The 15,059-nt window shown below is 61.9% G+C and overlaps 3 protein-coding genes across 3 annotated transcripts; 2 read left to right on the top strand and 1 right to left on the bottom strand.

Annotated features, from left to right (window-relative positions):
• Positions 1-5,325: 5,325 nt before the first annotated feature.
• On the bottom strand, positions 5,326-7,211 carry EMIHUDRAFT_238689 (hypothetical protein; the record flags this gene model as incomplete). The annotated part of the gene is made up of 2 exons (XM_005776705.1): positions 5,326-6,483; positions 6,558-7,211. 2 exons carry the CDS (start codon positions 7,209-7,211, stop codon positions 5,326-5,328), a joined length of 1,812 nt encoding a protein of 603 aa, XP_005776762.1.
• Positions 7,212-8,918: 1,707 nt separating this feature from the next.
• EMIHUDRAFT_457795 (hypothetical protein) lies at positions 8,919-10,893 on the top strand (the record flags this gene model as incomplete). The annotated part of the gene is made up of 7 exons (XM_005776704.1): positions 8,919-9,478; positions 9,579-9,635; positions 9,710-9,802; positions 9,948-10,059; positions 10,196-10,262; positions 10,533-10,614; positions 10,849-10,893. Exons 1-7 carry the CDS (start codon positions 8,984-8,986, stop codon positions 10,891-10,893), a joined length of 951 nt encoding a protein of 316 aa, XP_005776761.1. The 5' UTR covers positions 8,919-8,983.
• Positions 10,894-13,227: 2,334 nt separating this feature from the next.
• EMIHUDRAFT_44266 (hypothetical protein) lies at positions 13,228-14,028 on the top strand (the record flags this gene model as incomplete). The annotated part of the gene is made up of 1 exon (XM_005776703.1): positions 13,228-14,028. A coding segment is annotated over one exon (801 nt), but the record flags the coding sequence as incomplete, so codon positions are not given.
• Between the last annotated feature and the right edge of the window lie 1,031 nt (positions 14,029-15,059).

Genomic DNA, 15,059 nt, shown 5'->3' with positions numbered 1-15,059 from the left:
ACGTATCCTTAAAAATGTTTCCCCAACCCGACCCGCACCTCGACTGCTCCCGTGAGCCCATTGCTTGCGTTGCGTCGCGCCCCTCTGACTGCTGCTTGCTCAAGCTCGGTCTTCACTCGGAGCGCGCGCGTGGAACAGGTGCGTCAGCGGATGAGTCGCTGCTTACTTCGAAGAACAAGCCACCTTAGCTGTGAGGACCTCTCTGTCGGGGTGAGTGAGGACCTCCGCGCTCCGCATGAGGACCTCCGGTGCGTGAGGACCTCTTCGCGTTGACGACGATTGCTCGCTTCTTCTCCTCGACTGGGCAAAGGATGGTGCCTCTGCGGCCGAGAGGAGCTAGATCTGGTCCGTCGAATCGGGGAAAAAGAATTTCGGGTGCCCATCCCACAGAAAACATCCGGGCCATGGGAATATCGTGGGAAACCGCAGCAGAAACCCTATGGGAAACCGAGGTCTGGTATCTGCTTTGTCCAGGAATGGGGAAGCCGGGCAGCCTGCGGGCAGCGTATAGTGAAGCGGCCTGACGCAGATCTCGTTTTGCCTCCTATAGCCATACGAGATACGTGCTTGTGACTGACTTCAGGGGTGGCTCCTTTATCTCCTCCTTCTCGGGAAGGCTGTTCTATCCGCTCATCTCCTCTCGACCTATAGGCGGGGCGCGCGGGGTGCGATGCGGTGCGATGCGGCGTGTGCGGTGATGTGTGTGCGGTGTGTGCGGTGTGTGTGCGGTGTGTGTGCGTGTGTGTGCGTGTGTGTGCGTGTGTGTGTGTGTGTGTGTGTGTGTGTGTGTGTGTGTGTGCGCGCGCGCGCGTGCGTGCGTGCGTGCGTGCGTGCGTGCGTGCGTGCGTGTGCGTGTGCGTGTGCTTATTGTGTGAGCACAAGCGACCTTCCAAGAAAAGAATTTCCAGGAAAAGAAAATCAAACCGGGCGCTCGAGACCTCCTCTCGCTGCCTACTCGCTGCCTCGAGGGAGGAGGGGAAGACGTAGGGTTGAGCTGGACTCGCCTTTCCTGAGGCCCCTCCCCGAAAGGGCAAGTCTTTGAGGACCTCCGGTGCGTGAGGACCTCTTCGCGTTGACGACGATTGCTCGCTTCTTCTCTTCGACTGGGCAAAGGATGGTGCCTGCTCTGCGGCCGAGAGGAGCGGGTCGGCAAGCCGCAAGAGGAAAAGAGGTCCGAGCCTTCGAAACAAAACCCGAGCCTCGCAACAGTTCCAAAAGACTTTTTTCTTCCAACTGCCGCGTGGGGGGGGCAGGCGGTCCGACAACATCTCCTGCTTCAATCTGCCGTTCTTACACTTGATTGAGTCGCTTACTTACTTAGATAGTGAGTACACACAGTACTCACACAGTCGCTTAGTTAGGCGGCTCCGGTGGTTTGCCTGTGTTTTAGTGCCAGCACGCGCCAGTCCGCACCTATGCTAGGAACAGGGTCAGAGGATGAATTCGCTGCTACTCAATCAATGTAGAATTTTACAACATCAACAATCTAGAAAACGACACAACGGAATCTTCATCAAGCACAACACCTCGTTGGCCTCACAAATACACCTGCATTTGACAGATGTTTCCCCAACCCAACCCGCACCTCGACTGCTCCTGTGAGCCCATTGCTTGCGTTGCGTCGCGCACCTCTGACGACTGCTTGCTCAAGCTCGGTCTTCACTCGGAGCGCGCGTGGAACAGGTGCGTCAGCGGATGAGTCGCTGCTTACTTCGAAGAACAAGCTACCTTACTCCTTAGCTGTGAGGACCTCTCTGTCAGGGTGAGGACCTCCGCTCCGCATGAGGACCTCCGGTGCGTGAGGACCTCTTCGCGTTGTCCGCGCACACCCGCCGGGCCCGCCCCCATTTGGTCAGGTCTCAGGGTTTTTTGATCACTTTTTGCCGAGCTAGGATTGAAAATTAAAAGAAAACCTCAGATCTGGCTGCAAGCAAGCACGCGTACGATGGGAGACCAGCGTCGACCGCGCCCGCTACACAACCTGTGACGCAACGTCTGCCGGGGGCGGGGTCAAGGATGGGCCGGTCACCACGCAGACGATGCTCTGTGGCATCGTGACCAGCCACAGGCCTCGGTCGCTCGCTCGGTCGAGAGACGCGTCGACCACCTCTGCAGTCAGCCAGCGCCGACTCGGCGGCTTGCAAACCGCAGCTCCGTCCGTCCTAGCCGTGTACGTCCCCCGACCGACAGGAGGCCGTGCCGGCACAGACAGAGCGGCTCGGGTGTCCGCTCGAGGGTCCTGCAACCCGTGGGCCAGGAGACAGGGGCAAACGTGGCAGAAGAGAAGGTAGGAGATGATTAGCAAGGAAAGCGAGGCGGGGCCGACAAACAGCATCCAGATTCGCTCATCAGCGTAGCCGAGCACGCCGTATGCAAGGAGCATTAAGACGCAGTAGACGCAGACGAGCGCGCCGATTGGTTTCGCCGCGTAACGGAGCCAGCGGGCAGAGCGCCACAACCGCTGCCGCATGAGGAGGCAGCAAACGCGTGCCGCAGTGGTCCACTCTGCAAACGCAGAGTCAGCCGAGCGAGGAGGCGGCGGCGCCGGAGGCTGAGGCGTATCGGCAGGCAAGTGTGAGGCAGCCATCACGCTCCCCCGGCTCCTCTGATTGCTGTTACGCGCATTTTCTTTTTTCTGCTTCGCATTCGTTCATTATTGTGCCGCGTCCGGTGCTCCCGAGTCCATTGAAGGGTAACTGATTTCTTTTACGCGTGACTGTCAAGGCTCAGCGGCCCTTCTGATTCAGCCCAAGATGTCGGGCCGCCAGAGCTGGTCGCAGCGGCAGCGTCGTGACCCCATTACGCACCCCGGCTACGAGTGCCCCGTGGGCCGCCAGTACGGGAAGCACTCCATCTGGGAGCCCGACGCGCGAGAGTCGTCCGCCGCCGCCGCAGAGTGCCCAGCTCTCGCGTGCGCTACCTGCTCCGGCCTCCGCCTGACCGTGGCATCCGCCGCGGCCGGATGCTTCCGGATGGTGGTCCTGTCGCGGCCCGACATCGTCTCGTGGTCCGTGACCAAGCTGGGCCACTGGGACGTACGCTCGCCGGAGCAAATCTTCGGGAGGCGCCCTCCTCTGCTGCTGCTGCTGCTGCCGCTGCTTCTCTCTCCTCCTCCTCAGTGTGCCGTTGTGTCGGAAGGTACGCGCTGCCTGCCAGCGGGGCCCTTCTCGACGTGGGCTCGAACCTCGGCTGGTTCTCGTGGCTCTTTGCGCAGGTGCCGTCATCACCATGGCGCTACACACACACACACACACACACACACACACACATACACACACACACACACAAGCACCAACTACCATTATTCTCCTTCCGTGTTCACTGGACCATGACTCCTGTGGCTGGCCCTTTGCGCAGGGCGGACGCCGTGTCTATGCCGTCGAGGCGGACCCCTCGCAAGCTAGCCACCCCCGCGCCAGGCCATCTCGAGCCAACCCTGTCATGGCACGCAGGCCTTCCCTACGAATCAGCGCGCCTACCGCACCACTCTCTGCCTCAACCCTGCCTGGAACGGATCGGCGACGGCTGGCCGGCACCGCCGCGGGCCGGCCCGTGAACGGCGTCCCTTCGCAGCGCCGAGCTGTGAACAGGTGACGCTGGCCGCCACCGCAGTGGGCGGGCCAGACGCAGCAGGGCCGACGGGAAGGAACCCTGTAGGAACCTTCTTGGAACCTTCTAGGCGGGCCAGACGCAGCAGGGCCGAGGGGGAGGAACCTTCCTAGGAACCTTCTTGGAACCTTCTAGGCGGGCCAGACGCAGCAGGGCCGAGGGGGAGGAACCTTCCTAGGAACCTTCTTGGAACCTTCTAGGCGGGCCAGACGCAGCAGGGCCGAGGGGGAGGAACCTTCTAGGAACCTTCTTGGAACCTTCTAGGCGGGCCAGACGCAGCAGGGCCGACGGGAAGGAACCCTGTAGGAACCTTCTTGGAACCTTCTAGGCGGGCCAGACGCAGCAGGGCCGTGCGTGGTAGAGCGAGTTGGGCCGGGGCTGTGCACAGCGGCGTGCAGCCGCGCCCATTCACAGCGCTGCTGTGAACAGGTGAGCGGTTCGGCGGGCGACAACGCTGGGAATGGAGTGCTGCGGTGCGGGCGAGCGGAGGGGTGCGAGGCGGCACGAGCCGGCGGGTTGGCGTGCGAGCCTGCGACGCTCACGACTCTGGCGTCGCTGCTCGAGGGGTGGGGTGGTTGCTCTGTGAACGGCGCCTCTTCACAGAGAGGTGCGGGCTGTGAACAGGACTCGCTGCTCGAGGGGTGGGGGGACCCGCGGTTCGCGGTCGTGAAGATGGACGTGGAGGGAGACGCGAGAGCGCGGCCTGCTCAAGGGCGGTAGCTGGCCCTTCCCGACTCACGAGCCCCTCCTTCGCTTGTCCAGGCGCCGAGTGCGACGTGCTCAAAGGCGGACAGCGCCTCTTTTCGCGCTCGCCGCCGCGCTTCCTCTACGCCGAGCTCAAGCAGCCGCACGTCGAGGCGTGCTGGCGCGAGGCTGCCTTGCGGCGCACGGCCACCGCGCCGCGCCGCCGTGGCTGTGAACGGCGTCCCACGGCGCGTGGCTGTGAACAGGCACGGCTACCGCGCCGCGACGCCTTGGCGGGGCAAGGACCGCAACTTGCTCTTTGTGCGCGAGGAGGCGCCCGCCGTCCCCGCAGGCCCGCTCGGCCCGTACTCGAGCAGTTGCGCCTCGTGGATTTCTTTTCACATTTGTCTTTCTGTTTCTAGGCCCGCTCGGCCCGTACTCGAACTCCTGCTGCGGCTGGACGCCCGAGTCGCGGCTGCTGCCGTGCAACTTCGCCTGCACGGCGGCGGACGCGCACTTCAGCGCGGCAAAGCACCGTTGGGAGCCCGTCGCCAGCGGCACCGCCGCCAGCGGAGGATGAAGTTCTTCGGCCGCGGGGGCAAAGAGGGTGTGGCGCGTCGGCGTAGGTCGGTAGAGGTCGGTTTTGTCTCGAGAGGGTCAGACGAGTTTGTTCTCCTTGAGGTCCCACCAGTGAGTACACCCGCAGCGCTCCTCTACCCATTTGTAATCTCACATGCACGCTCAACACGTTGTTTGTGGTCGGAATGACTCTAGAGCCGGTCCCCTCCATTGAGCATTGTTTTTTACAGCCCCGCGGCCGGCGGGCCCCAAGCGGCAGCGCACCCTCCAGCGGCCAGCGCCGCGGAGCGCGGGTGCCAGCGCCCAGGTTGCCCCCCTCGACGAGTACAGTTGCGAGGGACACGCCCCCCCTTGCCCCACCACCTTGTGTGTGTGGAGAAGTTTACCTTACCTTACCTCACCTTGCCCCCCTCCACGGCTACAGCTGCTCTATTGTCTATCACTAGGCCTGGCCTAGGCCTCATAGGCGCCATGGCTACCGCGACGCAGCGCAAGGCGCGGCATTTGTCTCGCACCAGGACGTGATGAGCCGTGCATCCGGAAGCGCGTCGTCTCGCTCCTGACCTCCGTGCCCTTGGACGTTGGATGAGCTGCCGCGCCGCTGCTCCAGCCCGACGTGCTCGCGAGACTCGGTGCCGCGAGGCTCTCCACTAGATTCTCGACGCGCGCAAGTCCGCTCTCAAACGAACCAAAATCGTTCAGCAGCTCGCGCAGCAACTCCGTGTCTGTCATGACGCCGCGGCTCTTGAGATCTGCACGCCCACGCGCCACTGGCCCCGTCTTGATGTCGTTCGAGAACGTCCTCCCGGCCTTGCCCCGCACGATCCGCTGGATTTTGGTGGCCGCTCTCGCCTCATTCGCCGACGCCCGTTTCTTGCGCTGCAGCACGTACGCCTCAGAAAGGCTGATGAGGACGGCGATCCCGACGCAGCTCCCAAAGACGACGAACAGCCCCTCTTGGTCCTTGAAGTTGATGGTAGGTAATACCTGTGTCGTTGGAGTCGGGCACGATGCGCCGCGCTTCAGCTCGCGCTCTGCGATGGCCTCCGTCACCTCGACCGGCGAGCTTTGCCGGAGCCAGGCGAGGCAGTGCTGCACGGCGGAGAAGAGGGGCCAGCCGACCGACTTGTTTACGGCGAGAAAGGTCTGAGCGGGGTTGCTCTTGGCCATCTGCACGCCAGGGGAGAACTCCCAGTCGCGGCACCGCTCCGGATGTCGGTGGTCGTACAACCAAGACGCCAGCTCGGTGCGCTCCCACAGTATGAGGGACGCATGGCCCTCCCGCACCTTGTCGGCACAGATCGAGACTCTATCCGCGACCGGCACGCTGTATATGGCTTGCCTCTCCTCTGATCCAGGCGGCTTCCCGTCAAAGTCGATGGGCATGAAGGCAGCGATCACGCCGCGCATGGTGACGTTGACCGAGAATCGCTTGTCTAACGCCGCCTGATCGCGCGCGTGGTTGGTGAACTTCGGCTGACACGCCACCTCAGATCGCAGCTCCGGCATTGTCTTCGGGCCCTGGACGGTTCGCCCCGACGCGGTGAAGAAGGCAGCGAGGTTGGCGGTGTAGGAGGCCGCGGTGACAAAGATGAAGAAGAGCCACCCAACCTATTCGCAGGTAGAGATGAGTGGAGCGACGCCGTCCAATCGCTGCGCAAGAGGAGGAGCGACGCCTTGAGCACGCGGGAGGAGATGTTTGTCGTCCACTCCAGCTCGGTATTGCCTAGCAGCTCCGAGACGGAGTGGTAGAGGAGCAGGCCGCGCTGGGACGGCGACGCAAAGAAGAATCCGCCATGAACGCGAGTCTCGTATGTTCTCGGATCGCGCAGTGTGAGCGGCATGACAGTCCCCACCACCAAAAAGGCTACGCCGAGTGCGATCCACAGGTCGCGGGAGAAGGGCGCAAGGAATTGGAAGATGCCATAGTCGCTGCTGTCGTAGTAGACGGGCAGAAGGGCGGCGAAGTCCGACTCGATGAACGAGGTGGTGGTCCAATGGCCCCGCTGCTCTGGTGGGAGCTTCCAGTGACTCATCCTCCAGTGGTTCAAGAAGCGCGCGAGGGGGACGGTCGAGTTGTCGAGTCGGACGCAGTAGTAGACTAGCTCCGCCGTCCCTCCCCACGGCGGGACGAGGTTGTTTTGGCAGTCCTCCTGCTCCAGCCACTCGAGACGCATGAGCGTGTGAGCGGCGATTGCCCTCAGTTGGGCCGCCAGAGCGCCGCTCCACTCGCCCGCCGAGTTCTTCTGCAGCTTTATGAGTGCCTGACCCGTCCAGTCGCCGGTGTAGACGTGGAGGGTGTCGTTGAAGCAACAGCGCTCGGCGCCGTCAAACGCCATACGTGGGGCCGGATTCTAGCCTCAGCCACCGCGCACCGGTTGCCCAGCCTCAGCCACCGCGCACCGGTTGCCCAGCCTCAGCCACCGCGCACCGGTTGCCTAGTCAGCCCAGCCAGGCGGAGATCATTCCGCAAAGTAAAAGTTATAGGTAAGGTAAGGTAAGGTAAACTTCTCCACACACACGAGGTGGTGGGGCAAGGGGGGGCAACCCTCGCGTCTCCACGTGCCTCAACAGGAAGAATTTTTCTTTCGCATTTCACAATGAATTTTTCAACCAAATGCACGCATCATCCCGCGGCCTGGCGGTCGGCGGGATTGCAATCAGTCTTCGCGTGCCGCCTGTCGTTCGCTCGGGCGCCTTGGGCGTCGGGGTGGCGAGCAGGGGACGCGGCTCTGAGCGCCCAGCGACGCGTGCCGGATGGAGTCCGGCCGCGGGTGACTAGGGAAGTTCGCTCAGGATGTGTGGCAGTCAGTTTGGCTGAGTGTCTTGTCTTGTGGTTCTATGTGTCGCTCCTGTGTGACCGTCATCGCCCGTCCTGCGTCCACCCATACCGCGTTGGTGTCCCAGTCGTTGGTCGGACTGTGTTTCGCCTTCCCATCAATCAATCAACCCTTCATTCTAGTATTACACCTTCCTATGTAAACACCCGCGATCACTGATCGTGACGTTGTCAATCCGATGCCCACGCAAGAGAAGAAGCCCCAACTTCATGCATCGGATGATCCTGCCATCGGATGCGCTCTGCCTCCGGTCTCTATCCTAGCTCGGTGTCAGCCCACAGCTCAGGGGCCGGCCCCACGATGGTCAACATCTGCGTGAGGACCTCTGTGAGGACCTCTGCACGTGTGAGGACCTTTAATCTTCCGGCTCGATCTCACATCTTCCACGCACCCTCCTGGACGCCAACCGTGGCCTACCGCCACAGTCCCACAGTAGTCCCACAGCCAGTCGTGGCGCCACTATAGCCTGTATAGCGCTTGGATGGGGCGTTTGTGAGGACCTCTGCCATAGGCCTCTGAGGTCCTCCGGCGAGGTGAGGACCTCTGCACTTGTGAGGACCTCTGCTTCCAGCCCACATCTTCCAGGTGCAGAGCCACCCTCCTGGACGCCCCCCGTGGCCTACCCACACAGTTCCACAGTAGTCCCACAGCTAGTGGAGTGCGGCACCTGAGGCGGCCGGGATGGGGCGTGTGTGCTTGGCAGTATCGGTGGCGAGCATTTCGGCTGATGAACTTCATGTTAGTAAGAAGACGTCTATTTCTGTCCCCTTCAATGTGCGGAACGTTCCAAACAATGTGCGGACTGATCACACGACACACGTGACGTTCACAGACCTTGTTATTGAGAAGAAAATACGTCCTATGGCGCTGTGCGCTGGTCTGTGAGAGATTGAGTTGCCTGGAGGCGCTGGGGATGGGGGGAGACTACCCGCGGGCCTAGAAGGTTCACACCTCGGGGACGGGTGAGTGTGCCACTAGGTGCCACTGTCACACAATGACAGAAGCCCAGTCACGGGCACCATAGATACCTCACATGACCCCCCACACAGTTTTCCGGCCTTGCGGCCGGCGAGATTGCTAGAGGTGGAGCAGGAGCAGCCTGCTCTAGCCTAACACGTTACCCCCTGTCGGAGTGTCGAGAAGTGAACAGCGTCTATTCACAGTAGTTCAAAGGAGGCGCAGCGTCCCAGCGTCCAGCGTACCTTACCGCAGAGGCGCTCGCAGATCGGCGCGCAGCGCCGCGCACGCCACGCCCCCGCCGGCACCTTGATATGGCGAGGCAGCGAGCAGGCTCCTGCCCGTCGCCGCGGGCCGGCGCGTCGTACGGCTCGGACACCGAGCCCGATGCGGCGTCGGTCGGCGCCAGCTCAGTCGGCTCCAGCGTCCGCGCCGCCTCGCCGCGCGCGTTCCTGAGCCGGACGCTCGGTGCTCCGGTACGCGGCCTGCAGAGCGTCAGGGCGAGGGCGGTGACCAAGTTTGACCAGACGCACGACGAGATCCTCGACCGGCAGGTCAGCCGCATCATCGCTACCGCGGGAGGCGTCGCCAAGGAGAGCGCAAAGGCGGCCTACATGCCCCCGCGTGTCGCTGGCTTTGTCGACGGAGTGATGACCCGGATGTGGGAGGAGGTCGGCGAGGAGCTCAAGAGCGGCATCATGGCATCGTACGGCCGGACCGACAAGAAGCACCGCGAGCTCCGGCTGAGCCAGTGGGCAAAGGCGCCCCCCCTGCAGCTGGACAACATCCCTGCCTGGGTGCGCGCAAAGGTGGGCGCTGCACACGCCGCGACTCAGCCGTGGCGGAGGGGCGAGGGAGTGCGTCTCGACTGGTGCTAACCATTCCTATGCCGACTGCATGGGGCTGTAGGTGCTATACGCGACTCAGCCGGCGGACGCGACCATCTGGAAGGTGACGCAGGATCCGGTCAGCCGCGTCGATCCTCGCCATCAAGTGCACTTCCTACGACACTTCCTAGACACTTCCTGGACACTTCCTAGGTCAACGCGTCGATCCTCGCCATCAAGCTCCTCCCATTCTTCGGAGTCAACGTGCTCATCTTCGCGTACCTGTTTGCTAACATCGACCGCAAGGACACTTCCTAGACACTTCTTAGACACTTCCTAGACACTTCCTAGACACCTGTCTGCTAACATCGACCGCAAGGACGACTCGAGTACCGCCGCGGGGGGGTTCGTCTTGCTGGATTTCGTTTCGAGCCGTGTTTCGTCTTTGTAGGACGAGTACCAGCTGGTGCAGTTCATCCTCTCCTTCAAGGGCTTCCAGTTCATCACCGCGCTCTCGCTCGCCGTCAAGGGCGCGCTCAAGTTCTACTACTGCCTCAACCAAGGCGAGCGGTCCACCTCCCTTCCGTATTCAGTGATTGTTTGTCAAGTCGCCAAGTCCCGCTACTACGCCCTCGCCCGACCGCCTCTCCTCATCATCGCAGAAGAAGTTTGTCGACGGCTGGTTGCTCATTGACTTAGGCGCCATCGACCCGACGGGCGGAGACCAGTTCGACATCGCTCGCTGTTCGCTCGTCACGATGGGCGGGTTAGACACCTCCTAGACACTTCCAGACACCTCCTAGACACCTCCGAGACACTTCCGGGACACTTCCGAGACACTTCCGAGCTCTTCCTAGACACCTCCTAGGCACCTCCTGGGCACTTCCTAGAGACACCTGCTCGCTCGCCACGCCGGGCGGGGACTCTACATCTACTCTATAAGGCACTCTTATACATCTACTCGCTGATACATCTACTCGCTCGAATGGGAAATGGCTAATTGTCAAAGACCCAGTATTTGCTGTCTGGTGACAAGGTACTCGGCGTACATCTACTCGCTCGAGCTGCTGCGCTGCGCTCTCCTCTTCACCGCCGCGCACCTACTCGCCAGCGGGAAGGTGTGGCACTTCCCACACTCCCTAGACACTCCTAGAACACCTCTCCTCTTCACCTCACTCGCCAGCGGGAAGGTGTGGCACTTCCCACACTCCCTAGAACACTCCTAGAACACCTCTCCCACTCACTCGCCAGCGGGAAGGTGTGGCACTTCCCACACTCCCTAGAACACTTCCAAGAGACACCTGCTCGCGGGAAGGAGTGCGGAAGTAGCAGCAGCTGCTTCATGCCCCCAGGCGTACGCGGGCGGGCTGGGTGAGGTCCGGGCCCACTCCCTCTAATTGATCAACTGCCCACACTCTCACTGGCAGGCGTACGGCGGGCTGGGCGAGATCCGGGCCCTCGAGCAAGTGCGGCACGAGATATGGGGGAGATGGGGGGGAGATCCGGGCCCTGGAGCAAGTGCGGCACGAGATATGGGGGAGATGGGGGGGAGATCCGGGCCCTGGAGCAAGTGCGGCACGAGATATGGGGGAGATGTGGGGGAGATATGGGGGAGATAGGGCCCTCGAGCAAGTGCGGCACGAGATGTGGGGGAGATACGGGGGAGATGTGGGGGAGATTGGCCGTAGATATGGGGGCGATATGGGAGATATGGGGGCGATATGGCCGTAGGTGCGGCCCGACATGGCGGACGGGAGATGTGGGGAGATATGGGAGATATGGGGGAGATATGGCCGTAGGTGCGGCTCGACATGGCGGACGGGAGATGTGGGGAGATATGGGGGAGATATGGGGGCGATATGGCCGTAGGTGCGGCTCGACATGGCGGACGGGAGCCTCGACGGGGACGTCGACCGGAAGAAGATGCTGCCGCACAAGAAGACGCGTCTAGGAAGTGTCTAGGGAGTGTCTCGGAAGTGTCTATAGGAAGAAGATGCTGGAGGAGAAGAAGAAGCGCGCGGCGGGCTATCTGCCAAAGGCGAGGTCGAGGCTGATCAACTGGAACCAAAGCAAGGGATCGGCGGCGGCTCCTGCCTCTGCCCTGCCTCTGCGGCTCCTGCCTCCGCCGCTGCTGTCGCCGAGGCGAGACCACTCACCCAGCCTCGGATCAGCGCAGGATGTGGTGGGGTGTGTCTCGCGGCAGGTCTCCGTGGGCTCGACGGCGGTGGCGAATTCTGTCTCGGGCGGGCTCGACTCTCTCCGCGGGCTCGACTCTCTCTGGCGACACTTCCTAGACACTTCCTAGACACTTCCTAGACACTTCCTAGACTCTTCCTAGACACTTCCTAGACACTTCCTAGACCGCGCTCGACTCTCTCCGCGGGCTCGACTCTCTCTGGCGAGAGAGTTCGTCGGGAGTCGGAATGCGCGTCGGTCAAGGGACGGCGGCTGAGGCGCTGTGAATTGGATGAGCAGGAAAGAGGGCCTCGAGTCGCCGGCGACGCTGAGCAAGGAGGTGCAGCGAGTCAGCAGCCAGGCATCTCCCCACATCTCCCCACATCTCCCCACATCTCCCCACATCTCCCCACATCTCCCCACATCTCCCCACATCTCCCCACATCTCCCCCGGCGAGTCAGCAGCCATACACCTGTACCCCCCCCCCCCACGGCTGGGGACGCTCCTCTCACAGCCGCGACGACAAACAGCGCCCCTTGCATGCTCACAGGGGGAGATACGGGGGAGATACGGGAGATGTGATCACAGGCGCTCGAGTTTGCCGACCGGCTTTTCGACGACGACGAGATCCTAGCCGCGACAGAGGCGGCGCGCAAGACACAAGAGGCAGAGGTGAGGAGGGGGGGGGGGGGGGGGTACCTGCCCCGGCCTTCATGCGGTGCTCAGTCCTCAGTCATGAGTCATGAGTCATTCACAGGTGAGGACGGGGGGGTACCTGCCTGCCTTCATGCGGTACGATGCCTACTGCGTGGCCGTCATCTTGGCCCTCGGCTTCGGGCGGCTCCTCCTCTCAGGGTGCAGCAGCCCGCTCGCCCCGCCTCGCACTGGACGCGCCCTTGGAGCACTCCCTTGGAGCACTGTCTCCCTTGGAGCACTCCCTTGGAGCAGTTGGAGTGCGGTAATCAGCCTCACACCAGGGCCGGGGAGCCGTGAAGCTCTAGCGGGGGCCGGATGATCGGGATATCGCTGCCTCACTGAAGTGAGGAAGGAACGGCCTACCCAGTCATGAGAGCTCCTCCCCCTGCGAGCAGGCAGCTCTCCCATATCTCCCCATATCTCCCCATATCTCCCCCTGCGAGCAGGCAGCTCTCCCATATCTCCCCATATCTCCCCATATCTCCCCCTGCGAGCAGGCAGCTCTCCCATATCTCCCCATATCTCCCCATATCTCCCCCTGCGAGCAGGCAGCTCTCCCATATCTCCCCATATCTCCCCATATCTCCCCCTGCGAGCAGGCAGCTCTCCCATATCTCCCCATATCTCCCCATATCTCCCCATATCTCCCCATATCTCCCCCTGCGAGCAGGCAGCTCTCCCATATCTCCCCATATCTCCCCATATCTCCCCCTGCGAGCAGGCAGCTCTCCCATATCTCCCCATATCTCCCCATATCTCCCCATATCTCCCCATATCTCCCCCTGCGAGCAGGCAGCTCTCCCATATCTCCCCATATCTCCCCATATCTCCCCATATCTCCCCCTGGGAGCAGGCAGCTCTCCCATATCTCCCCATATCTCCCCATATCTCCCCCTGCGAGCAGGCAGCTCTCCCATATCTCCCCATATCTCCCCATATCTCCCCATATCTCCCCATATCTCCCCCTGCGAGCAGGCAGCTCTCCCATATCTCCCCATATCTCCCCATATCTCCCCATATCTCCCCCTGCGAGCAGGCAGCTCTCCCATATCTCCCCATATCTCCCCATATCTCCCCATATCTCCCCCTGCGAGCAGGCAGCTCTCCCATATCTCCCCATATCTCCCCATATCTCCCCCTGCGAGCAGGCAGCTCTCGCATATCTCCCCATATCTCCCCATATCTCCCCCTGCGAGCAGGCAGCTCTCCCATATCTCCCCATATCTCCCCATATCTCCCCCTGCGAGCAGGCAGCTCTCCCATATCTCCCCATATCTCCCCCTGCGAGCAGGCAGCTCTCCCATATCTCCCCATATATCCCCATATCTCCCCATATCTCCCCCTGCGAGCAGGCAGCTCTCCCATATCTCCCCATATCTCCCCATATCTCCCCCTGCGAGCAGGCAGCTCTCCCATATATCCCCATATCTCCCCATATATCCCCATATCTCCCCATATCTCCCCCTGCGAGCAGGTAGCTCTCCCATATCTCCCCATATCTCCCCATATCTCCCCATATCTCCCCCTGCGAGCAGGCAGCTCCCCCATATCTCCCCATATCTCCCCATATCTCCCCATATCTCCCCATATCTCCCCCTGCGAGCAGGCAGCTCTCCCATATCTCCCCATATCTCCCCATATCTCCCCATATCTCCCCCTGCGAGCAGGCAGCTCTCCCATATCTCCCCATATCTCCCCATATCTCCCCATATCTCCCCCTGCGAGCAGGCAGCTCTCCCATATCTCCCCATATCTCCCCATATCTCCCCATATCTCCCCATATCTCCCCCTGCGAGCAGGCAGCTCTCCCATATCTCCCCATATCTCCCCATATCTCCCCATATCTCCCCATATCTCCCCCTGCGAGCAGGCAGCTCTCGCCCTCGCATTGGATGTTCTGGACGACGCTCTACTACATGAAGATGGCGCGCGCTAGTTAGCCGAGATTAATCGAGATAAGCCGAGAGGAGCCGAGGACGACGCTCTACTACATGAAGATGGCGCGCGCTAGTTAGAGATGAGCCGAGATGAGCCGAGATGAGCCGAGATGAGCCGAGAGGAGCCGAGAGGAGCCGAGAGGAGCCGAGAGGAGCCGAGATGAGCCGAGATGAGCCGAGAGGAGCCGAGGACGACGCTCTACTACATGAAGGTGGCTTGCTCTCCTTCCCCTCCCCCCTCTTGGACAACTCATCATTACGCGTGCTTCCTCAGGCCTACGGCTTGCTCTCCTTCCCCTTCCTCATCTTCCGCCTCCCCCTCTTGGGCAGAGGGCTGGTCCGCGCCCTCCCCACCGCCTACGACCAGAGCGGCGAGATGTAGCCGAGAGATCGCCGAGAGATCGCCGAGAGATCGCCGAGAGATCGCCGAGAGATCGCCGAGAGATCGCCGAGAGATCGCCGAGAAATCGCCGAGAGATCGCCGAGATATCGCCGAGAGATCGCCGAGAGATCGCCGAGAGATCGCCGAGAGATCGCCGAGAGATCGCCCACCGCCCACGACCAGAGCGGTTCCCTCGCGGTGCGGAGCCTGACTCGTGCAGCCTTGAGGACCAGCGCCAAGACTGGCTGTGTTGTGCAGCCTCACCGAGGCAGGCTGTGTGTGGTGTGCAGGCGCCCTCGTGCAGAAGCTGACCTCGGCGCTGATGAAGAGGAAGAAGAAGCTGGACGACCGCGCGCGGGCAAAGGCGCAGGA

The sequence above is a fragment of the Emiliania huxleyi genome (genome assembly GCF_000372725.1).
Source record: "Emiliania huxleyi CCMP1516 unplaced genomic scaffold EMIHUscaffold_274, whole genome shotgun sequence".
Classification (NCBI taxonomy): domain Eukaryota; phylum Haptophyta; order Isochrysidales; family Noelaerhabdaceae; genus Emiliania; species Emiliania huxleyi.
The sequence above is the reverse complement of the archived record's forward strand: the minus strand, read 5'-3'. Positions and strand labels throughout refer to the sequence as shown.